Here is a 27,054-nt window from a genome sequence, read left to right as displayed (position 1 = left end):
TCCTGCCACCTTATCTCTCTTGTCTAATGATTTACTTGTTTTCTTAATGAAACTGTTCACAACATCTATAGCGTTTTTCCCCAGTTGAAAACCAAATTCATTGTTTAGAATATTTTGCAATGAAGGTTTGGATATGAGACAACAGTAAGTTTGTCAAATATTTTAGTTATGACTGGGAGAATTGAGACAGGAAGATAATTTCTCATGATCTCTCTTGATCCCTTCTTGAAGAATGCTTTAACTTAACATATTTCAGTATCTTGCAGAAATGGTCCTCTTCAGAACATTGATTTATCATTTGAGCAAGCGGGTTTCTAATTTTATTGTGTGCTGGTGTTAGATTAGATTAGATTAGATTAATACTAGTTCCATGAATCATGAATACGATATTTCGTAATGATGTGGAACGAGTCGAATTTTCCAATACATGACATAATTAGGTTAATTTAACAACATACTTAAGTTAATATAACAACTTTATTTTTTTGTGTTTTTTGTTTTTCTTTATTTTTTATTTTTATTTTTTTATTTTTTAATATTTTTGTTTTTTTTCTTAATTTATATCTAAAAATTCCTCTATGGAGTAGAAGGAGTTGTCATTCAGAAATTATTTTAATTTCTTCTTAAATACTTGTTGGTTATCTGTCAGACTTTTGATACTATTTGGTAAGTGACCAAATACTTTAGTGCCAGTATAATTCACCCCTTTCTGTGCCAAAGTTAGATTTAATCTTGAATAGTGAAGGTCGTCCTTTCTCCTAGTATTGTAGTTATGCACACTGCTATTGCTTTTGAATTGGGTTTGGTTGTTAATAACAAATTTCATAAGAGAGTATATATACTGAGAAGCTACTGTGAATATCAATAGATCCTTAAATAAATGTCTGCAGGATGATCTTGGGTGGACTCCAGCTATTATTCTGATTACACGCTTTTGTGCAATAAATACTTTATTCCTCAGTGATGAATTACCCCAAAATATGATGCCATATGAAAGCAATGAGTGAAAATAGGCGTAGTAAGCTAATTTACTAAGATGTTTATCACCAAAATTTGCAATGACCCTTATTGCATAAGCAGCTGAACTCAAACGTTTCAGCAGATCATCAATGTGTTTCTTCCAATTTAATTTCTCATCAATGGACATACCTAAAAATTTGGAATATTCTACCTTAGCTATATGCTTCTGATTAAGGTCTATATTTATTAATGGCGTCATACCATTCACTGTACTGAACTGTATGTACTGTGTCTTATCAAAATTCAGTGAGAGTCCGTTTACAAGGAACCACTTAGTAATTTTCTGAAAGACAGTATTGACAATTTCATCAGTTAATTCTTGTTTCTCAGGTGTGATTACTATACTTGTATCATCAGCGAAGAGAACTAACTTTGCCTCTTCGTGAATATAGAATGGCAAGTCATTAATATATAGTAAGAACAACAAAGGACCCAAGACTGACCCTTGTGGATCCCCATTCTTGATAGTTCCCCAGTTTGAGGAATGTGCTGATCTTTGCATGTTACGAGAACTACTTATTTCAACTTTCTGCACTCTTCCAGTTAGGTACGAATTAAACCATTTGTGCACTGTCCCACTCATGCCACAATATTTGAGCTTGTCTAGCAGAATTTCATGATTTACACAATCAAAAGCCTTTGAGAGATCACAAAAAATCCCAATGGGTGGTGTTTGGTTATTCAGATCATTCAAAATTTGACTGGTGAAAGCATATATGGCATTTTCTGTTGAAAAACCTTTCTGGAAACCAAACTGACATTTTGTTAGTACTTCATTTTTACAGATATGTGAAGCTACTCTTGAATACATTACTTTCTCAAAAATTTTGGACAAAGCTGTTAGAAGGGAGATTGGACGGTAATTGTTGACATCAGATCTATCCCCCTTTTTATGCAAAGGTATAATAACTTCAGTGTGTATTCCATCCCAAAGTCCAGAGTTGTTGGTTTTTAATGTCAGGATTACATTTTCTACAACCTTCACAGAAACTTTAAAAATTCTGTAAAATTTTCAGAATTTTCACTTAGGCCAAAGGGATTTACTTTATTGTGAAAATCTGTTGCATCTAGATCAGACTCTGCTACATTCTATGAAAAATTCATTAAAGTACCCTGGTATTCCAATTGGACTTGTAATAGTTTTTCCTTAAATATCAATTTTCGAAATTTCTTGGTTACAAGCTTTAACACCTACCTCAGATTTAATTACTGACTACACAGCCTTTGTCTTATTTTTATAATTTAGAATTAGCCTGTTATTTACCAGTTGTTTCGAATCCTTGACAATTTTTTTTTATATATGGTTTTATAGATTCTAACATACTAACTGAAATCAATATCTTTATTATATTTTAATTCTCTGTGCAGTTGCGTTTTCCTTACACTGGAAATTTTTATACCCTGGATAATCCACTTTATTTGTCATTTTATTGCTGTAAAGTCTAGGTGGAAATGTTTCATTAAAGACACCAAGAAAACAATGTAGGAATTTCTCTAAGTTTTCATCGTTTAAGTTACAATGATGGAAAGGCCATTTTTCTCTTTCTCTAAATATTAGTAAGGTTTCTTTGCTAAAGTTCCTTCACATACGTGTTCGCATATCTCAAATGTTCCTGTCTGTCTGTGGCAGCTCAGTGAACAATGCACAATGATCTGAAATATCTAGATCTAGACAAAATTTATACACATCTTCATCTACATAATTAGTTCGAACATTATCAATACAGGTAGCAGATTGGCCATTGTCTCTGGTAGATTCAAACAAATTCAATTTGAAACCACATTTCTTCATTAAATCAGTGAATCTTAAAGCATAGCTACTATCACATGCGGTGTCAGTAGCAATTACAATTTTTTTTCTTTCTTTCTCTACAAAGCATAATTTGAAGCTTCGATAAAAGTAGTTCTGTTGTTGACATCCTTGGGATTCTGTATATTGAGGTTATTATGACATTTACTAGTGAGTCCACTATTTCTACACAACAGCTATCAAACACAAATTCTTCATTTAAATAATTAAAACAATTTCTGCTCTTGTAGTTTATATCACTATGTAGAAGTACACATGAGCTGTGTATGACTTATCTCTTCTGCTACTTGCTAACCTGGAGTTCCCTATTTTGTTTAAAATTTTAATTGTGTGCTCAGTAAACGAATGCTCATTTAAATAAACAACTCTAGTATTTGCACGTACTTAAAATGATTTCCAGTTTGTCTGTTTTAGAGCTTTTATTGTTTGAAGCATCAGTGTTTAAATCATTTGTATTCCAGTGCATAACTTTGACTATTACTTGTGGGCTTTTGCACATTTCTTGCCAGATAATGGTTTGGTTTTGTCTTTCTTAATTCTACACAAGTTTTTTCACACCCATCACTATTTATCAGTTTCCCTCATTTTTTATAACCTGGCGAGTATCTATGAACATCTTACTGAAAATTTGTGAGCCCAATCTGTCCAGATGTAGACGAATATTTATGAGCCCAGTCTATCCGGATGTAGACCATCTTTGGGAAAACACTTTGCACTTAGAAATTTGTTGGGATCAATGAAAACGACTCCTAATTTATTGCACTTTCGTTAATATTGCCGTTTATTCCCTGCATATAACTGCCACTCACTGATATCCTGTACACATTGCCACTGTTTATAATTCTGGAGTTTGGGTAGAGGCTTCCAGCCATCCTACTAAGGTTCCTTGTGTACTTTACAATTTCTTCTTCGCAGTAGTTTTGAAGGGAATTTCCTCCCACATGGATTAAAAGGCCTTTTAGATTTCTGTTATGCTTATCTGCTGCGCTCTCACTTGAGTTTAAGATGTTGTTTAGATATTTATGCAATTGATGAGACCTGATTCCTGTTGGAACGTCGATTTCGGAATTTGGAACGACTATTTTTTCAACAATGTGTCAACTATAATAAAGAATTCACTTTCTTCATTACTATAACGCCTTTTTCTTTTTTTGTACATTACAGCAGTCCACTTATAGACGTTTAGTTCTTCTCTATCTTTAGTTTCCTTCTCTTTCGTAATAGCGGCTGAATTTTTTCGTATTTTCTGATGTAGGTCCTGCTAATATACAACGCTATTCACGTTACAACGCAATATTCACGTTCCTGCTTTACCAACGTCATTACTGCTTTTAGGGAGTCAATGCCACTTTGAAGAACACAAATAACTTCGTCTTTAAAATGTAATGCGGATGTTAAATGCGTAGTTTCGTCACTTATGCATTCGAGGCATATCCACTGAATATCGTCATTTATAAATTTTATGCACATGTTTGCACACTTCTCGTGTAACCAAAAGTTGCACTTAGCACACCGAATTCCTTTGACTACGTTGTTTTCACTTTTTGCGCGAAGAACTATTTAATTTCAACTGATTTTGGAACATCCTATCACCACATAATCCTACCGGCGCCATGCTGATGTGAATGTCGAAATAGAAAGCAAAGTGGGGTGGGGGGGGGGGGGGGGGGGAAGAGTTCGAAAAAAATGATTTTTTTGACAAGTCTGTGTGGGCTGTTGTAATGTACATTATAACCACAGAATTTTTAAGTTCTTTTATGTCTGTTACTGTTTCAAAGGTATTCCTTTAGAAATATTAAACGTTTGTGAAGGGTGGTGTTTAACCCCTTTATGGCTTTATGGGCACATATCAAAAATATATATGTCTCTTACTTTTCTCTACGCTAGAACATATTCAAAGCTGATCAAAATCGAAATTTTTCCCTTGGGTAAGTTAAAAACAGCCTGTTTATTGACAGTAAGTTATTGATTTTCAAGGAAATTCTATTTACTTTTGTATGTGTTGAAGTTTCTGCATAGGACTTGCACCACAGAACTATTTCTGCTTCTGGGATATATAATGGCAGATCATTTATATATGACATGTTTAAAAGGCCAAATATTGATCCCTGGGTACACCTATAGTGATTAAGCCTCATTCTGTAGAAGTTGTTCCGTTGTGTACCCTCCTTGGGTTTCTTAATGTGGCACCAAGAGTATTTTTGGTTTGGTGGGATGAAACCCTGTTATCAGCACAACATCCATGATACTATTTGATCTCCACTACAATAATATTGTGAATTGTACAGTCAAATCCTTTTAACAAGTCACAGAAGACACCAGCTGTCAATATGTCTTCATTTAATTTTGGTATAATCTGATTCCTAAATTAAAAAATTGCATGTTCTGCGGAGGGACCAATTTGAAATTCGACTTGAATTTCATTATATTATTTTGTTACATGTGTGTTAAATTTCTGTTATACATAATCTTTTCTGCTACTTTGGAGAAGAAGGTAAGTAGTGAAACTGGTTGGTTATTATTGATATCTGCCTTACTGCGTTTTCTGTAAAGGGATCTGCCAGTAATCCATTTTACTGCATTTGGACTGCTGATGTTTAAGAGGCCAGCTACCCATTCAGCAAACTAAGTGGTCACAGGTTACATACGCCTCACACTAATATGAACTGAATATTTGGTTCCATATTATAAACTACAAAATTACATTATTAGTTGTGGTATTCATCTTACGAACTTCTGTAATTGAATTGTGGCCTGGATTCTCTTATCATACTGGTGACTTCACTACGAAATATATTAGATTCAATGTTGTCACTGCTGCCATAATTTTATTGGATGTTCGTATTAAGTGCTCAGAATGGGAAGTAATATGATTTTAAAGATACGTACCATCCTTGCAGACATTTTGTGTTAAGTATCCATGTATGTATGTCAATCGCTTCTGGACTCCACTCAAATTCTGACAAAGCACGTTTTTCCACGTGGAAATGAGTTTTGTAGCGAGAAGGAACTGCTTATGATGCACTGTTTTAAACGGATTGACATTTACTCGGGAGGACAGCGGATCCAGCCTTCATCCAGTAGCTCTTATTTATGTTTTTGTTGTTTCCCCAGATCGCTTCGAGAAAATTCCAGGTTGGTTCCCGCTTTTAGTCTACGTTTGACTACCTGAGCAATCCTTGTCGATCTAAACTCGTTAATGTGTAAATGCCTGTACACATGAATTTCGTTTAAACTCTAATATTATCCCATGTTCGATATCATTGTATAACTGATCCACTGATTAATAAAACTACAACTACTATTACTGCGCTAATAAAAATGTGAACAGTATTCGCCATCGGTAGTAGTTTTGGCGCCGGTAATTGGTGCTTATTGACAATGTGCATTACCTTCACTGATTTTGTTTGTTGTTATAATATCTTTGCGTACCTGAGCTGTCATTCAAATGCGAGTTAAGCGCGCGAAATTTTGTATAGCGCCGAGTGTTACTTGCGTGTATTACTTTTGTGTCAATGTTTTTAAATTTTCTATCCAGTTTCAAGAGCGTGAGCGACAAACAAGTGATGGAAGACGTTTTTTACTAATCAGTTCCTTTCGGATTTTGTTAAGTTGCTATTGTTTTACTGACACATCGTGTCACTTTTTGTTATTTTAAATATAGAGAAATATGGGTGAGTCACGTACTGTGCAAAGTGCTCAGAAATTAGGAGACGTGGGACTCAGATCATTGTGGTGCTCTGTGTTTAATTTAGACACTTTTCCTGTTATTGAAGAACATGAACTGCAGGAAGTCACATTGCTTGTTAATACACTACTTATGTTATTCAAAAGTAAGTTTTATTTGATTGATTATGTAATTGCCCCATAAAAGATAACATGAAATAATTCTGTTGAACACTGAACTCTACCTCTAGCCTTATTTTGTTGTGAGCGCTATAGACCACTCAAACCCTTTACTAAACATGGCTCAACCTTGATTTTATATTTTGTTTGCAATATTGTTTCCAAATATTCCTTAGCATGTATTTTGTTTTTCACTGGGTGCTCCAATGAAAGACCGCAACAGCTTTTAGAAAGTGTTCTTAAAGTGTGGGCTTGCAGGGTTTCCAACTGTTATGCGGTGATTAGTATCGAGGGAACATGAGGCTAATTATTCCTTCCTAGATTCGACACCAAGTAAACTAGGAGTCTTACATGACCATCTTTAATATTAATGAAAATTAAATAGATGTCCCTTATAGAATAAATTAACCTGTGGAAACTTGGAGCTCAAGATACAAAACAATTCACCGTTTTATAAGACTTTCATTAGCGGACTCCAAAATGTCATATGAGCTCTGTGATAGTTTTGGGCAAATTTATGATGTCTTAAAACTGAAACTAGCAGTAATCAAAGGATGCATGAGGATTAGCTGCACAGTGTTTTTGTACTCTTTATGCTGTTACAATTTCAAGACTGTTTCATTCACTATTTTCTTGCTATAGGATGTCAAGTTTGGGTAAAAACAATTGCAACAATTTTTCAACCATTTTGTATTGAAGAAAATGCATGTAGTGTTAAATCCATCAAAACATCAGAAGCTTCAGAAATAAAAAAAAGATGAACTGTGTTATACCCATCTAGAAAAATGAAAGGACAGAAGGAATTTCAGCAGATCATATAGTAATTGCTGATAGGTGAGCAGATCCATTTTCATGAATACCGGCTAATATTATACTTCTGTAGAACCAATCAGAAGAAAGAGGGAGTATCTATATGGAAAACTTGGAGTTGTGTCCCTGCCTCACCTCTCCCCAAAAATGTGAATGTGCATGCTGACCCACCACTGCAACACCTTCATCATTACCATGCACAAATGCTTAAAAAGCAAATGTTGGAATGGTTCCTTTCTTCCCAATCCTTCCTCCACCTGAGCCTTTGCTCCATATCTAATGACCTTATCCTTGATGATATGTTAATATTGCTTCTTCCTTCCCACATTCTGATGCCAGTTGCACTCCAGAAATGTGATACTATAGTAGAATGTTGAAGATTAGAAGGGTAGAGTGGGTAACAAATGAAGTACTGAATCAGATTTGAGGGAAGAGAAATTTTATGATACAACTTGAGGAAAGGAAGGGATTGGTTGATAGGATACATCCTGAAGCATCAAAGAATTGTCAGTTTGGTAATTTGGGAGGAGGGATATTATAGAAGGATATAAGGCTTGAATATAGAATGCAGGTTCAAATGGATGTAAGTTGCAGTTATGTGGAAATGAAAAGCCTTCCACATGGTAAACTAGTATGCAGCAAACCTGTCTTCAGTGTGAAGATTACAGTAACAATCGTCTGCTTTCTGCAATTGAAGGTATGACTCTACCTATGCAAGAGGGAACACCATTAAAGTTTAATTTTCTGAATAGAGTTTGGTGGTTGACGCTTTTTCATGTTTTTCTGTGTGAAGAATCTTCACAGAAGTCCAATTGAGAGGCGGGTAATAAGTTTTCCTCAGAAAATTAATCCAGTGTTTTATTATAGGGACTGTCGATAAGAGTGGATGGAATGAAATGAGTTCGTAATTGGAGTTGGTTTGATAACTCCAGTTTTATCTGTTGTCATTTGGTCTCTGTCATATGCCTCCAATTTCACTACACTTGTTTGACACAGTAGTTCTTTATGACCATTGTTGATTGTCTGGTACAAATGCTATTTTTTACTCATTCTATTTCTCCTGTTTGTTCCTGGTAGTATATTCTCTTCTTTCTGATTCTATATTGTAGAGAATGCAGGTCAAGGCTCTACAGAATTATTTTTCATTTCTGACCCATGTTGGATACCATGTTGCCTTGAACTGTCTGCAGTGCTTGCTCCAGTTTGTTTTACTTTGGCATCGACATGAAATGTACTGTCTTGCAATGGCTGCACTCAGAATTCTGCTTTTAAAACTTCCTTATTCCCTGAAAATTGCTTGTATATTCACTTTCATAAGACTGCGCTGCTATGCACTTCACAGTGGTTTGGAGAGTGTGGATGTAGATATTAGCGTCTTTACTCACTGCCCGCGGTTGTTGGTGTAAAGGATGTGAAATTGTGGTAACTTGTTGTATGTTCATCACAGTATCATGATGATGTAGTTTGTTGGTTGTTATAAAGTAGACGGGCTAAGAGGCCTATTAATCGTGGGCAGCCTGAGCTTTTGTATAGCATCATTGAGGCAGAGTTACCGTTAGTAACTCTGCTATCTGATAATGGTGCTCACCATGCCACTCTGTCGTGTGCAAGCCTCTTTTTTTTCTGCGTAATTATTGCAACCTTCATCCATTTGCAGCTGCTTACTGTATTTAAGCCTTGGCCTCCCCCATTGACTTATATTTCACATCCCTCCATTACCAGACTGACAAGTCCCCAATTCAATTCATTAACTCCTCTTCAAATATTTATATTTTTAATTTGATTGTTGAATGATTAAAGTTTTCTCAGTAATAATAATAGTTATTATTATTATTATATGCTTGGGAACATCCATACTAATGAACTCTAAAGTTTTCGACTACCTTTGAGCTGGATTGACTCTGATGCGTGGTAGAAAGATCTAATTATAAGTTTGTGCCCGTCCTTCGTAATGTGACATGCCTACATGCAAAGAAAGGGTAAACTGAGTTATGCGTGAGCGATGCTTACAAAGTATCTGCTGATTTGTGGACAGAAGCTTTTAAGGCTAAAGGAAATGAATTGTATTCAAACTTAGAATATGTTCAAGAATTTTGCAGCAAACCAATATTAAGGATATTGGTAGTTATTTTGCAGATCTGTTCTTTTACCTATGGGAGTCACCTGCACTTTTCTCCAGTATCTTGGGGCTTTGTGCTGGGCGAGAGATTCACAGTAAATGCAGATCAGTGAAGGGGCCAGTGCTGAAGAGCACTGTCTGTAAAACCAAACTGAAATTCCATCCTGACCTGGTGACTTTTTTTACTTCCAGCCTCTTTCAGCTGCTAACACCAGGGATACCTATTTAATCGCCGGTTTCTCAGAATTTTGTGAGTTTTGTTGTTAAACCACAGTGAGCCTTTTCCATCCTTAATTCTCTAACTCAGCACGTTCTTCTGTAGAGCGTGATTTACAGTCAGTTTAAATTTTGCTCATAATTCCTCTGTGCCCATCATATTGGAAGTAAATAATGTCCATTCACTTCTATGTAGGATGCTCATCTGCTCTTTCCAGCATAAATACTCTCCTAGCAGTCTTGATGGATTTATTAACTTCAGCAACCATTATCGCTAGGACATCATGGTCACTAATCCCTGTCTATACTGACACTTTCTGCATGTGCATGAAAGATCTAAAATATTTCCATTGTTTATAAATTGTCAAACTAGCTCATCAAAACAGTTTTCTGAGAATATGTTGAGAACTACTTCCCTGGACTGTCTGTACCAGCTGCAATGAACCCACAAACATCCCAGTGTATACTAGATAAGTTAAAATCACCTCCAACTAATCTTGCACAATTGGGATGCTTTCGCTCTTCTTGATGTAGACTTTTTTTGCCTGATTCTACAATTGTTACAGTGAAAAACATCTGATAATTTCATTTAGGTTGGTTACTTGCACCCAGTTAACTTTGCAGCCACTCAATTTTTACCCCATAATATCGAACAATTTTGTTGACCTCAGTGATCAAACTCCCCCTCCTCTGACATCTAACCTATCTTTTTGATATATGTTGCATACCTCTTTAAATATTCCAGAGCTTTGTACCTCATTTTATGTAAATTGAAGATGGGAGGTGGAGAAAGGAAAGGGAAGGAACTATTGATGTCAGCTGCATCGAGACTTTATGCGGAACCGTCGTCGCTGGACTGGAACTCGAACCCGGGGTTTCCTGCTGCTAGGCAGTCACATTAACCACTGCACCACCCACACACAATGTTTATCACAATGGCACGGACTACCTTGTGCAACCCTGTCCATGTCCTCCATGCTCGCTACTTTAATATTTCTGCAGGAGGTCAAACATAGTTATGCATCAGCACTGAAGGTGGTGGATTCATTGCCTATTGATGTGAATCAATTATATGAATGCATGGTGTCTGTTCTTTCGGACATGGATGGGGGTGCAGATACAAGTAGGTGATGCTAGTTGGGAATGTAGGTTGACTGAGAGGCGTGCCAAGATAGTCCGTGCAGTTGCAGTAAATACTATGTCTGGGTGGCACAGTGGTTAATGCGACTGTGTAGTAAGCAGGAAATCCTGAGTTTGAATCCCAGTATGGCATACACTTTCACTTGTCACCGCTGATTCCACCTAAAGTCCCGAGACAGCTGACATAAATAGTTCCTTCTTTTTCCTTTCCTTTCTCCCCCGTGACCTTCAATTTACATAATACGTATCACAGGTGCGGTTTCTGCATGGTGTCTGTTCTTTCAGACATATAACTTCAGATTTCATCCAACACTTGGCTGAGAGTGTAGTTTGAGAATGACAGCTTTCCTGCAGGGCAGTAAATTAAGGGACATTGTTACAAATGCTTTGGGTAATTCACTGCTAAACTCTTGACATTGGAGGTGTCTTTACTTTGTAAGTGATCTGATTTCACTCTCTGCAATCAACTGGTGAGCTTCCATCAGGGGACCTGAAAGTATCCCCTAGCCTATAAAGAAAACCATGTGCACTTTACAAGTATTTTGCCGCAAAATATGACACTTCAAGATCACTGAGAAAGCATGAAGAATTATATTGCTTGAAATGTTCCTACATTTTTTAGAACCCAAACTGATCTTCCCCAAAGTTAGTCTACCTTCCCCCCCCCCCCCCCCCCCTCCCCTGAAAATAATTCCTGTTAATATTTTGCAACCATGACCTATTAAACTGACAGTTCAGTAATATTTACACCTGTCGGTACCTGATTTTTTGGAATTGGAATTATTACATTTTTCTTCATGTTGGATTTTTTAACCAGTTTCAATGTTTTGCACACCAGGTGGAATAGTTTTGTCATGGCTGGCGCTCCTAAGGAGCTCCGTAATTCTGAGGGAATGTCTTCTATGCCAAGGACCCTATTTTGACTTAGGTCTTTCTGTGATGCAACATTTTCTTCTCACGGTATCTCATCTTCCATTACCATAATATTGTCAACAAGTTCATTTCCCTTTTGTAGCCGTTCTATATATTTCCTTCCTCCTTGCAGCTGTCACTTCAATGCTTGTCATCTTGCCTGTCACCTGTGCTGCTGCTATTCAAACAACTGCTTCTGTTTTCTTCAAATGTCTCTCTAACTTCCTGACATGGGCAGCATCTATCTTTCCCCTAGGTATGCATGCCTTACATGTTACTCTAGTCATTCCTGCTTAGACATTTTGACTTTCTGTCAATCTCATTTTTCAGATGTCTGTATTCCCTTTTGCCTGCTTCATGTGCTGTATTTTTATGTGCAGTTCTTAACTACTCCTTGTGTGGTTAAGTCTAGTGACTATTGGAAATATTGGTTCATTGTGTGGGATTTCCCCATGTAATTCCTTATTTATTCCTTCAGTGCCTCATTACATAGTCGTTGTATGTTTGTTACTATTATGCTTTTCTCCAGCACCACAGTGGCAGCCGTTGGATGATACCCTGATAACGTTACAGTCTGTGAAATGCATCCACCACATCCAACTTCACAACATAGGGAAATGGCCCTGAAAATTCAGTGTTTTGCTGGGACTGAGGCATATTGAGGACTCGTGTTGTTGCATCCATTTGTGCACTCTCTGGGCTCGCCGTGGTGAGATGTTTAATCTTAGTGCATTGATCCCTGACAAAGATTTCTGAAGTATCAATCCTCATCATCTGTCAGGAGCTGCAATGAAATTCCGCATATTCTTTGCCAAGAAGGAAGATGCTGGCAGCTGGCGTTAACTGTGCACATGACAAAATGGTTGTGCATGGTGATACTGCTTTGTTGAGGATATTCGGCTGTGTCCTGTATAATAGTTGTAGCTGTACCTCAAAAATGCATTAAGGGCATTCAAGATTCCATTTCAGTGTGGAAACACATCCTCTCTTGGGAATTTGACTCCAGATTAGAGTAGTTTTTCTTATGGAAAGTAAGAAGTAACTGAAAGGTCTAAATGATTTGTCCTTCCTTTTTAACCTTCCCCAATGTAGGCTCTCCCTCTCTCCTCCCTGAGGAGGGAACTATTAATTCTAAAACCTGTGAAGTGTGTCATTTTCACTTTTACACTGAAGAACCAAAGAAGCTGGTACACCTGCCTAATATCTTGTAGGGCTCTTGCGAGCACACAGTAGTGCTGCCACACAACATGGCGTGGGCTTGACTAATATCTGAAGTAGTGCTGGAGGGAATTGACACCGCAAATCCTGCAGGGCTGTCCATAAGAGTACGACGAGATCTCTTCTGAACAGCGTGTTGCAAGGCATTCCAAGTATGCTCAATAATGTTCATGTCTGTGGAGTTTGGTGGCCAGTGGAAGTGTTTAAACTCAGAAGAATCTTCATGGAGCCACATTGTAGCAATTCTCGATGTGTAGGTTGTCACATTGCCCTGCTGGAATTTTCCAAATCCATTGGAATGCACAATAGACATGAATGGATGCAGGTGATCAGACAGGATACTTACACATGTGTCAGCCTCAGAGTCGTACCTAGACATATCAGGGATATCATATCCCTCCAAGTGCATACGCCCCACACCGTTACAGAGACGTCACCAGCCTGAACAGTCCCCTGCTGACATGCAAGGTCCATGGATTCATGAGGTTGTCTCCATACCCGTATACATCCATCCGCTCAATACAATTTGAAATGAGACTCATCCGACAAGGCAACATGATTGCAGTCATCAACAGTCCAATGTCGGTGTTGATGGGCCCAGTCGAGGCGTAAAGCTTTGAGTTGTGCAGTCATCAAGGGTACATGAGTGGGCCTTCAACTCCTAAAGTCCATATTGATGATGGTTCGTTGAATGGTTTGCACACTGACACTTGTTGATGGCCCAGCATTGAAATGTGCTGCAGTTTGCAGAAGGATTGCACTTCTGTCACGTTGAACAATTCTCTTCAGTCGTCGTTTGTCACATTCTTGCAGGATTTTTTTCTGGCTGCAGTGGTGTCAGAGATTTGATATTCATGGTACACTCGTGAAATGGTCATATGGGAAAATCCCCACTTCTTCACTACCTCGGAGATGCTGTGTCCCATCACTTGTACGCTGACTATAACACCATGTTCAAGCTCACTTAAATCTTGATAACCTGCCATTGTAGCAGCAATAACTGATCTAACAATGGCACCAAACACTTGTTGTTTTATATAGGTGTTGCTGGCTGTAGTGTCGTATTCTGCCTGTTTACATATCTGTGTACTCGAATATGCATGCCTACACCAGTTTCTTTGGCACTTCAGTGTCTACACACTTCAGCAATTGTGTCTCGTAATCTATTATGATGTTATTGGCTGATAAATTCCTTTAATAGAGAATTTTTTTCTGCCTCTACATTTACGTATATAGTCTGCAAGCCAATTTACAATGTGTATCAGAGTATAATTTATATGAAACTATTGCATGGATTTGGTGACCGGGGGTCCCCCCCCCCTGGGAATGTTTGGCTGCTGAGGTGCAAGTCTCTTCAGATAATGCCACATTGGGTGACTTGTGTATTGTTTTTGATGAACAGATGATGACAACACAAAATGCCCAGTCCCTGAGCAGTGAAAATCTCCGACCCAGCCGGGAATCGAACCCAGGCCTGCTGCATGCCAGTCACGTGTACTGCGTACCCAACTAAGGGGGCGGATGATACTTTACATACTGGGTGGTTATAATTAAAGTGCAGCTACTTTCAGAGGTCCAGTGTGGGCTGTAATTATCATATGGCAGCGAAACTTGGTATATAAGCTAATGCATTAATACAAAACCGATTTACACTGGAGGAAGAAGGAAAAAAAAAAGCTCAAATTTTGTCCATCAGGTGCAAATCTGGTACTGCAAATGCAAGAAAGACATATAGGAATGATTCCATATGTAATGATTTAGGAACTGGATGTTGGCAGAAAGGTCAAATAAGTGAGAAAAGCATAATGTTGATTTTATTATTAACTACCACTTACACCATTTGTTCAGTATGAGCACTAGAGGCGTCAGTGATATGCAGCATCCGTAAAATGACATGATCAACAGTTGCTTGCAGCAGTTCAGGTGGAATCTGAGCAACATGGTCCTGTATAGTGGCTTTCAGATCGGGTAGAGACCAAACGTGGTAAATGCGTTCCTGAGCCAAAAGTCACATGGATTCAGATCAGGTGATCTTGCAGCCATGCATCTGGAAAACATCTGGATATAACACATTTGTGAAAGGTTGCATAGGCAGATCTCTTACTGGGCGAGTGACAGAAAGTGTTGTCCCATCTTGCACAAAAACTGGTTTCTACACATTTGTGCTCTTTCAAAGCAGGAAGGTCTCAATAATGTGCAGATGTCACCGTGCACCTGACTGGTCTACTGAGTGTATTAACTTCAAAGAAGAATGGACCAAGAATGAAGGAGCTTGTGAATCCAAACCAAACAGTCACATACTGTGAGTGGAAAGAGTCTTTGTGCGTTATACACAGTTTAACAGAATCCCAAATTCAGCAGTTCTCCATATTCACTGCACCCTGTAGTGTAAAATGTGCCTTGTCACTCCATAGAATATTGCCCGGTCACATATTATCAACTTCAATCCGTTCCAGAAAGCAAATTGTAAATTCAGACAGTTGTAGATAATTTTTTATTTATTTATTTATTAATTTATTGTTCCGTGGGACCAAATTAAGGAGAAGTCTCCATGGTCATGGAACGAGTCAATACATGAAATTATAACACAATAGTAGAAACAGATAAAATTAAACATAAGAAACATAATTCAGGCGACAATTCCTAAGTTTAAATAAAGAAAATCAACAATGAGGTGTCAGTTGCTGCACCATCTGGATCTTCTACATGTACCAGTGTAATATACTCTGTAAAATTTTATGCACTATCTTCATGACACTGCACAAGCACTATCACTCCCCGGGGTATGTGCTGCACGGTCAGTTACACCAATAGCAACCTCGCCAATAATTTCCTTCCGGATAGAACACCTTCTTCTTCTGGGTACCACAGCAAGCTCATATGTATTTTCGAATTTCATTATCTTCTTTAAACCATTTAATGACATTGGGCCTCTCCTCAGGCCTTTCAGTCAGTGAAACCCTCTCAGTACAGCATTGCAAATTGCTGACGTTCACATAAAACAGTTTTGCTAACAGTGCACGGTCTCTCTTCTTTATAGCTATACTGTTCACTAACGTTATGGCTTGTCAAATGACAGTGTTGTTGTCACTCCCATCATACAAACAGTGTACCGTGTCAGATTTGCATCTGGCAGCCGAAATTGGAATTAATTTTTTTTTACCGCAAATTGGTTCTGTATTAACACACTAGCATAACTACCAAATTTAACTGTCATAGAATAATTACAGCCCACATTGGTCCTCTGTGTGTAACTGCTCTTAAAAATTATAATCACCCAGTACAACTGGCACTTCCCCATTTCCTGTTCCAGTTGTGAATGATGTGTATGAAGATCAACTGTTGGTAAACCTGTGATTGTGCTAGAATCTCTGTAATTTTACCTTCAGGAAATTTCTCGAGATATATGTCGGAGGAAACAAAATGTTGATTGATTTTTACAAACATACACTCTCAGAATTTTAATGGAAAAATCACACTGTGGTGCACAATGCCTCTATGGTAATACCTGCACTGGAGTTGGATAAGTGAAACTTTCACACTAATTAAATGAATCCATGTTGAAAGGTGCTGCTCTTCTTTGTATCGTCTCCATTTCCTCTATGAGTCCTACCTAGTAATGGTCCCAGACTGAGGAGCAATAGTTTTATTGTTATTTTACTATCAAACTTAAATGCGGCTATCTTTTATGACTTGCTGTTCACCCTCCGCGTAATATATGAGTGTAGGCTTCCACAGTCAGAGTCCATTTAAATAAAATTCTCCTGGATGTGTAATACCATCATGATATGCTAAACTACTGAAGTTTCAGGTACAGTTGAGGCAGCCTTGATCAAAGTTACCTCTGTGAGGCTACCAGAAGTAGTAACCAAAACATCAGTAATTTACCATATCATGATGCAGTCTCACACATGCAGAAGAATCTTTCTGAAGCCTCCTCATAAAGTTTTTGCATTTGTAATGCAACTCCCTCCCTATTTTTGCTTTAGTTTCTCCACCTCTTAAGTGCATGAAGTGCCTGCATGAGACAGTACCATTACTTGAATTGAAGGTGATGTACAATTCAAACACAAAGGGGCAATCACTAAGAACTTTCTATTTTCGGATCTGTTTTGTTTGGTGGCTGTATTTAGCTGTTTCTATCGAAAGGGTACCATTTCTCATGTCCTTAACAGGTCTAATTGAACCTAATATGCATTGCAAGCATATGGAAGTATGGCGGCAATAACTTTTCAAAACAGCCTTTCTCTCTCTCTCTCTCTCTCTCTCTCTCTCTCTCTCTCTCGGTCACATGAAGAAAACATTGTGCAGTTCTTATTGTGTCGTTTTACCAAGTAGCTTTCTCTTTGAACAGTCATTCTTGCTGGTCTATCCACAGTCCTCTGGATTGGTGGTGTCATGTTTCCCAGATAGTACTCCATTTCTGCATGGAATGTTTTACTGAAGAAATGGAAATCGTGGTGTTCTGATGAGCAGCCAGGGAATTAGAAGTCAACAAAGAAGAGCCCATTACAAGCGAGGAATTATAATATAATTGAAAGATTTTGCATATGTCTCAGAGATTACTCACTAATGAGTGATTTCCTTTAACAGTCATTCATCCCATCACCACATTTGTACTACTGGGTATGCTGTATTATGATTAGTACAACAAGCAGAGATCTCACAAGAAGCTAGGGAAACTATATCAGCCACACTCACACAGAGTGCAATAGGCATAGATGGACTAATATGACAGGGTAGGATAGTTAACAGATATCATCAGAAATTGTCTATGAGTAATTCATTGTTACTTCCCTATCTTTTACACGTGCTTTTCATGTTTCTTTGTGTCAGAACCTTCATATTTGCCCTCAATTTTAAAATAGTGAAGAAATTATTAAAAATTCTGAAAGCCAGAGGCAAAGTTGTATACATTCTAGATAAAATTTCTGCCAAAGTAGATAGTGTCAGGTGGGGCAGATGCATCACACTTCACTAACAATATTAGAAAGTTATTCAAAGACAGAGAAAAATAGCACAGCAGATTCAAATGAAGCTCAGTCGTAATTGACAAACGAAAACTGAGCAATTTCAAAACTGACCAGCAGCAGTTGTAAAAAAGCATTCAATGTATTCAAAAGCAATATCTAACATGTTGAGTCATCAAGAAATTACAAAATGTTTAAGCCTTTCGTGACCACTTGTCCACAAACTGCCTTTTGTCTTCTGTCTTGGATTCTTTGTCTGGTGTTTGTTTGACTATTTTTCTGATGTTTTGCTAGCATAAGTGATCGGCATTGTCAAAGCTGCCCCCTCCTTTCATGGTAGACTGGAGTTGAGCTCGTGGTCGCAGATTATATGTACCTGGTGCACCAATGTCCAAGGGCTTTTCCATGGTCATTACTGTCATTCGCTGCAGCATGGGAATCCAGGATCCAATCTCCTTCAAGCTTTCCTCTTTCTTGTTGTAACAGTTGTCGTATTGTTTGTGGATTTCTGTGGCTTCCCAGAACAGGTGAGTGTGGTAGCTCTTTTCCACAGCAAGAACTTCTATGTCAGTGAATTTTATTATGTGCTGGGTCTCACACAGCACATGCTCCACCATGGCCAACTTCTCCAACTTTTCCAACTTGCAGATACCACTTTAGTGCATTGAGCCTGGTATTGATTTATAGCCCACTCATTCCTGCATAAGCTTTTCCACATGTACATAGTATGCGATGTATTCCTGATGTTGCAAGTGGGTCACTTTTGTTTCTTTGCTGATCTGAGACAGTCTTAATCTTCTTCATTGATTTGTTTTCTAGCTGAGGTGCTGTGGCTGGGCCCGCTGCATGCAGGGAGAACATAGCGCTGGGAAGCCGCAAGTCAGTAAGGCGGGCCACTGCCTTTAGGCCTTCTTCTCGGTCTTCTTTGGCAGCAGCACAGCCTGGGTGTTGGGCAGCACACCACCCTGTGCACTGATGATACCCAACGGAAGCTTGTTCAGCTCCTTGTCATTGCGAGCTGCAATTGGCACGGGATGATGTGTGGCCGTGTTTCCAGCCAGTTCGAGCACCTCAGCTGCCAGGTATTCCATGACTGTGGCGAGGTAGAGAGGCGCGCCGGTGCCAACGCACTCAGCATAGTTTCCCTTGTGCAGAAGGCAGTGGTTTCAGGTGCAGAAGGCAGTGGTTTCAGCTGATTGGGAACTGCAGCCCGGCCTGCTTGAGCGGGACTTTGACTTTTCCTTGACTTTGTCTCCCTTTCCACGTCCAGACATTTCAACTGGTGAAGTGTGACTGATGTAGGCAAACGAGTGATGATGTGACCCGCAGCAAGTCAAGCAGTGGAGTCTTTATACCATGCATGCACAATATCTGTCACTCTAGGAATGTGTGACAGAATGCTCGTAATCTACATTTCTTCTTCTGGTGTGTCACATCGTCGAGCGTTTGATTCCACAAGACTTCTTATGTGAATGGTGGAATGCCCATTGCTCCTCAGAATGCTTTCCAGGTGTTGTATCTTACGTATCAGGCTCTGCCACTCACATATTTGTCTAGCACGTTTTATGAGGGTATTAATCATCCCTCTTTTTCTAATTTGACAGTTTGTGCAGGTATTAGACCCTGCGTCGGTTTTCAACGCACCATTCCTTGTCTCAGGGTTTCATTATCCCTCATAACCAGCTTTTCTAGAAAGGGTGGCTGTTGGTACTTTTATACCTTCACAATAAATTTTATGTTAGCGTGGAGACTGTTCAGATGTCTTAGAAAGCCACCACCTCTCTCTCTCTCTCTCTCTCTCTCTCTCTCTCTCTCTCTCTCTCTCTCTCTGTCTCTCTCTTGATGTATCTCTACTGCACCTTAGGTGTATGAGGTGCAGCAAAGTCCAGTTCAGCGCCTGTGTTTCGAAATGTTCCATGAGGAAGTTGGCCATCACTGGTCTAAGTGGACCACCTATGACAACGCCTTCCAGCTCTTCAAAGACATTGCCATTCCACATTATATAGTTCGTGCATGCATGCATGAAAGAACATGGTACTTCTGTATGTTGGCCGAGAGAGAAGATGCATTAATTAACTGACTCATATTCCATGTGATTGGTAGTATCAGGTCTGCATTTAGTTTTCGGTATGTTGTCGGATTTAATAGGTCTCGAAGCTTCTACTCTAATCTTCAGTCTTTCTTACAATTTCACTATCACCCTCGGAACTATTCCTATGGAGGATATTGTTGCTAACCTGTTGCCTGACATGTCCTTTCAAATTAGGTGAGGAAACATGCAATGAAACTGCCCTTATACTACACAAAGCAAAACCCTCAGCTTGCAACCTGAAAAAAGAAGAGTTATGAGTTATCAAGAGATTTAATTCTGACAAGAGTATATTGATACTGCTTACTGACAAGAGAAATATGGCCATTGTAATGAAGAGTGGAGATTATGAACGGAAGCTTCAAGATCTATGAGATACGACGACGAACCCAAAACTAAGTGCATATCCTACAGAACACCAACCGGTTAATCAAGGAGTCTTCAGTCTTGGCTCAACCTTTGCAGCTCACAAACACTACCACCTCGGCTGTATAGATCACCAAAAATCCAGCCCAAATGACATCCTGGTCAGCTTTGATGTTGTTTCTGTTTTCACCAAAGTGCCAGTCAGTAATTATCTAGAGCATATTGTTTCCATTTTCCCATAAGACGATATAAGGCTCTTTCATGCTTGTCTCGCCACGAGCCGAATATGTGAACTGTAGCATCTCAGATGCAACATCTGGAAAGTATTTTCAGGAGCAGTGGGTACTCCACAAGTTACGTAAGAAGCATCACAGAATCCAACACTCGGTGAAGTGACACATCAATAGAAGAAACGTGTGGTACTATCATTCAGCGATACATTCCGAGAGTGATGGACAGTGATGCACAAACACTGCATAAAGGCTGTTTATAAACTGACAAACAAGATCAGAGTGTTTCAGATTGGCAAAGAACAAAACAGACACACTTGCAGTGTCAGGTGTGCAAAAGTCTATTATGGAATGACTGGATAGTCGATCAACACCAGGATCACCGAACATAAGCAGCATTGCCCATTGGGACAGGTAAAGAAATCAACCAGATTAGAGCATGCCATGTGTGAGACTGACCAACATGGAAGTTCTTGGTATGGAGCAGAGCTACCACACCTCCCTGTTCAAGGAAGCTATAGAAATCCACAAACATGACGATAGCTCCAACAAGAATGAGGAAATCCTCAAGGTGAACTGATTCTGGGTTCTGTGCTGCAGCGAACAACCATTACAGGCAACAAGGGGATAATCACAGTGACAATTACCACAAAGAAGCCGTTGGACATTGGCGTGCCAGGTACATTTAGTCTGTGACCACAAGCTTGACTCCAGTCCCCCACCAGCAACGGAGGGTGAAGTATTGACAATGTAAGCCACTCATGCTGCCAAAACATCAAAAAAAAAAAAAATCATCGAAAAAACATCAGTCAAAGAACCTGAGACAGAAGGTAACAGGCAATTTTTCAAGAAATTTTAAATTAATTAATGGGTGAAAGCTATCTGTCCCAGATACTCATTGATCATATTTCTTGAAATGTATTTCATAAATCAAAGGCAGAAATACTCAATTCCATCTACTGAAACAGCTTCACTGGTGATGGTTGCAACACTGTTCTTACTTTCCACCAACGTACATATGCTAGAATTACAGACAATGTGAGTGGAATTAAACAACTGAAGCTGTTCAGTAGAGAATAGCACAGTGGGCGTGTTCAGATACCCAATAGACTAGTTCCTATTCTAACAACAGGCTATTGCTGCTCTATGGTACAACAGAGCATCTTACATGACATGTAACAGACAGTTCATTTCAATCTAAGAATTGTGGGACCAAAGTACAGACCTTTCCTGTTGCCACCAATAAATTAACATTCTATCTATTATGCTGTGTGTACACAGTCAATTAATTAATTTCGTGTTCTTGCTTGGGAGAGTTAACTGAAATTCTTATTTGTTTCCAGATTTTACAATCTGTCAATTTCTTTAATGGTCCAATATTCACAGTTTCTCATTACAAAGTGGAATGTGAACATCCAGTACAAAATTTTATGCTTGACTGACACTGAGAGTCGAGCCTTTTGTAAGTAGAGTGTTAACAACTACACTATTCACGTACACTTCAGTTGCAACTCCTACACTGCATCTGAAAGACAGAAAATCTGATTCCTGGTTCTCCACACAATTTTCCCTTGCCAACAGATTTCATGGTGTATAAACTCCGTTAAAAACTAGTGAAATATCATCTTATGCCAAATGCACGAATTAGTAAAAAAGAAGAAGAAAAGTCGAGTAAGCATTTCACTTCCTTCTACACAAATTTAAATTATAAAAAACAAGAAGTAATTTGTATTTCGAGTGCAGGAGTTGTTAATGCTGCTAGTTGCCGCACCAGAGGCATTAACAGTAACAACCAAAGTAACTGAAAAAGCCTTGTACATAAACACATTGCCTTTTAACCTTTTCCATGTAATAATCAGTGACTTATATCTTATGGGCAATAGCATGTCTTGATAAGGAATGATTTGGAAGCCTCTCATTTTTCTTGGGACTGTGCAAAATCTTACATCTAGTCATTGATTGATTCTTCTTCAGCAGTTGACTTCGAATGCTTAGCAATTTTTTTACTCCTCAAAAATCTTTCGTGGAAATTCAGTGATTCTGTTTCTATGCTGGTTGAAGATCCACTTCCTGGAATACAAGTTCTTCTACTCTTGGTAAGTCAGCTTTATATACTCAGAAACTAGTTTTTTGTGATGTGTGCTGTGGACTTATCTGTGTAATTTATTGAACACAAGAGGAATACACTTGAAGCACCAATAAAAATATACTGATGCTGATTACATCTATACAGTTCTACACAGATTACATCTATAGCCTGTGGCGAAAACATTCGTTGGGCTCTGCAGTTTGGGCAGTGGAGCTTTTTCTACTTATGGAAATGTGCTGTGCTGCTGGGTCAACTCCAGAAGTGTGTATGGTTCTCAGAATCTGTGTTACTGTGATCGAAAGACATCTACCCAGGAGGAGATGCAAGACACAGAATGGGGTGCTCATCTGGTAAGGGTGCCAACTCTGACGCAACCTGATTAACTGCAAGGGAGATTGCTGTGCTGCCTGGACCTTTTCCAGTGGTCATGCTGTATACGGATTGTAATGGTGGTGGAGCCAGACCAGAGCTCCCAGTGTGTAGTAATAGTGGTGCTGGTAGAGTGCAGTAGCATGCATTGTTGGCATTGATGTAACAGTTCTTTCAGGCTTTTGTCCCCACATGGAGCAGCTCTGTAAGAACTGAGAAATGGTTGCTTAAAACCATGTGCACAGTGGTTTCATAAAGATGTGGACCATGGGTTCTGCTTCACCTTTAGATTAGGTGTGAAAAGCTAGCATGAGAAGGTGAGTGATTCTTTGCTGTATTGAAAAGATGCAAAAATTGAGCTGAAGTGTGGGCCATCATCCGTGTCAGTAAATTTGGAAGGCTTTGAATGTTGAAAACTTATTCATAGGCAAACAGTCTGTGAACTTACTTCTGCCCACCAGTGGTTCTGTGTCGTTGTTAACAACTGTCCACTGCTTTGCAAAAGTAAGGACAGATGTACTTTCCTATGACTCATCACTGCGAAGTAACATAACTCGATGAAACTTGGACCGTACAAGAAAAAACTGCTGTAGTATAGTACAAGACAGTGCAGTACAGGAGGTAACTGAAAGAAATACACAATGAGATGAAGAGAAATAGCACTTTTACTCAAAGACAACAATTACACTGAAGGTGCCACAATTTATGATGGTCCCCTGGACATTACAAAAGGCATAGGGTGTGTGGTCACCACAGACAACAATACACACTCTACGACACTCTCCCATGCTGGTTGGTAGGGTGTTCCATTCTTCCACCAATACAGTTGACAAATGCTGGATGGTCATTGGTGCACATGGACATGCTGCAATACATCTCCTCAACACATCCCACTCCTGCTCAGTGGGATTTAAGCCAGTCCATTGGCCAAATATCCTTTCATTCCAGGAGTTCCTCCATCTGTGCTGTCATCCATAAAATGAAATCAGAACCAAATGCTCTACTGGAAAAATCCACATGGGGGAGGAGTACAAAGCCACAATAACATTGACCGGTGAGTGTACCTTTGTTCAAAGGGTTGGAGATCAGTACGCTACTGTAACATTATGCCTCCCACATCATAACACTGGACCACCAAAATGATCATCCCCCAGGGGGCTCACCACTCTTTGGTGGGTTCATGCTGAGCTACCATGGGGCCCCAACCTTTGCAACATCTTTTCCCTCCTGTGCTGCATGTCTATCCTCTTGCTATTCTTCTTCCCCTCCTTTGGGGAACATGTCTGGAGTGTTTCACATTGTCCATTGCTGACATAAGAACAGTCCCACCATTGTTTTTTGTTGCCTTTTCCTTTCTTTGTTTCCATTCTCTTCTCGTTCCTCTGCTTCAGCGTTTGAGATTCCTCTTTTTCTTCTTCCTCCCTGTGTGCTCCTGACAGCTGGCTTACACATCTGACACGTAACAGGCGACTGGGTAACACATGATTCCCAGCCCCAGGTTGGCAGGTAGGGTTAGGATGAACTCCCTGGTACAGGCCATGCCCATGGAGGGGTGACTGTCTGAGCTGCTACCTTCCCAAATTGCCGATTGGTGCCTCTGTCAGGTGTTCGGGAGTTGTGACCTGAGTTGTAAACAATCACCTTAGGCGGGTGCCCCCTTGTGAGGGGGCCCCCAGTTGGAAGGAGCACACCATTGGAGACGCTGGCAATCATGGGGGATTTTATCGCAATGAGCCAATCATCTTCACAATCAACATCTACGAAACGTAAACAGAATGAGGCTAACGATTCAAAGACCCTTCCAGCTGCACCACGGTTCCTCATAGTTTCACGTATTGAAGACAGTCAGTCCTTCGCAATGGTAAATCCGTTTATTATTCAGAAAGATGTTGATGCAAATGCTGGCCCTGTGAAATCCTGCTCTTGTTTACGGAATGGCACTTTGCTTTTGGAGAGTACTTATGATTCTCAAGCACAACTACTGCTTGCCACCTCACTTCTCCACGGCTATCCTGTTCATGTCGAGGCCCATGGAACTCTGAATTCTTCCTGTGGTGTTATTTACACTAGGCTGCTCGACGGTCTGACTGATGCCGAAATCCAATCAGACCTCTCTGATCAGGGTGTCATTGCCATCCATCAGATGATGAAAAAGGCAGGTTCCTCCTTAGTGCCCACCCATATTATTTTTCTCACCTTTAATAGAGTGGTGCTTCTGTCCAAGATCAAAGCAGGCTATGAAATTATCACAGTCCGACCGTACATTCCGAACTCGATGCACTGCTACCAGTGTCATCGTTTCAACCACACTAGAATGTCTTGTCGACACCCAGCCAAATGTGTAACCTGTCATAGGGATGCACCCGAGGGCGATTGTCCATCTCCTTCTCCCTGCTGTATCAATTGCAGTGGCAGCCATACCACATCCTCTTAGGATTGTTCCATGTATCTTGATGAGCAGGCTCTCCAGGAGACCCGGGTAAAGGGAAAAGTGCCTTACCCTGTCACTTGCAAGTTACTGGCTAGTCGCAAACTCTGCATTCTCCCGTCTGGCACTTATAGTTCTGTTCTTGCTACCTCTCGCTCCATGAAGGACATGGCCATGCAGAAAGCGACCTCAGATTCAGCTCTGAGGTTGTGAAATCGCCCAGTGCCACGGTAGCATCTCCATCCCCTCATCCCACTGTGCAACAAGCCATCAAACTCTTGTCCCAAGGGGCGAAGCCGCCAGCTTTACAACTGGTAGGCCAGAAAGGACAGAAGGAGTACTCCCACGAAGACTTCCTACATCCCTCCAGCCAACCAACATCTGAGTCTTCCTCTGCTAACTGGAAGGGCTCAAAGAAGTCCACCAAAGGCAAACAGTCTTCTTCCTCGCTGATTCAAAGATCCTCTTTGACGGTGTTGCCACTTGATACCTTAGCTCGGCCGGCCTTCGTGTCACCAGTGTGCACCACCAACTGTTTTTCTGCATTGGACTCCACAGACCGACAGCACAAGCAAGCCAATGCTTCTGTGGACCTCATGCAGCAAGTTTCGCAGGCTATCACTCGGCAGCTGCTTAGATGACACCCCTTCATTTCTTCCTCATCATGACTCTCCTCCAATGGAATGTTCATGGCTTTCGGTCCCACAAACAGGATTTATGGCTGCTTTTAGTATCACAGCATCTCCTTGTAGTTTGCTGTCGGGAAACAAAATTGCATCCTCACTGCCGCTTTGAGCTTTCACATTTCTTCCCAGTTCGTTTTAACCTTCCCCCTGAGATTGGCATTCCATCTCATGGGGACGTCATGCTGCTCATATGGGATGACATTCATAGTCAACCCATCTTCCTGACTACCCATCTTCAAGCTGTTGCAGTTCGCCTTTCCCTTCCTCACCTGACTTTTTCCTCATGTGCCATTTATGTCCCTCCATCATTCAGTGTCACCAGGGCAGACTTCCTTCAGCTTATTGGGCAGCTACCTCCCCCATTTCTGCTACTCTGTGACTTTAATGCACATCATCTCATTTGGGGTCAAAGAGATGCCCTTTTGGCTGATATTGTTAATCCTATCAACTTCTTCTGCCTTAACACTGGAGCACCCACATTCCTTTCTGTCTTCTCGCACATCTGTTCCCACTTGGACCTATTCTTCTGCACTGCCCAGCTTGCTCGTTGACTTGATTGGTCCATTCTTTCTGACACCTACTTGAGTGACCATTTCCCATGTGCTATCCATTTGCGGACTCCTACCCCAACTGCGTGCACACCCAAATGGCAGCTTACTAAGGCTGACTGGTAGCTTTACTCCTCCTTGGGGACCTACAAAGAACAAGATTTCCCCAGTTTTGAAGACCAGGGGGA

General features: G+C 39.9%; 1 protein-coding gene across 1 annotated transcript in view; it reads left to right on the top strand.

Annotated features, from left to right (window-relative positions):
• Window positions 1–6,295: 6,295 nt before the first annotated feature.
• Window positions 6,296–27,054, top strand: part of LOC124605833 (DNA endonuclease RBBP8-like) — a 91,892-nt gene continuing 71,133 nt past the window's right edge. Inside the window, exon 1 of the mRNA XM_047137764.1 lies at window positions 6,296–6,663. Within this exon, the coding sequence (XP_046993720.1) occupies window positions 6,501–6,663 (163 nt within the window). The 5' untranslated portion in view covers window positions 6,296–6,500. The remainder of the gene's footprint in view (window positions 6,664–27,054) is intronic.

Source organism: Schistocerca americana, chromosome 3, assembly GCF_021461395.2.
Source record: "Schistocerca americana isolate TAMUIC-IGC-003095 chromosome 3, iqSchAmer2.1, whole genome shotgun sequence".
NCBI lineage: Eukaryota > Metazoa > Arthropoda > Insecta > Orthoptera > Acrididae > Schistocerca > Schistocerca americana.
This window is presented reverse-complemented; position numbering and strand designations above follow the sequence as displayed.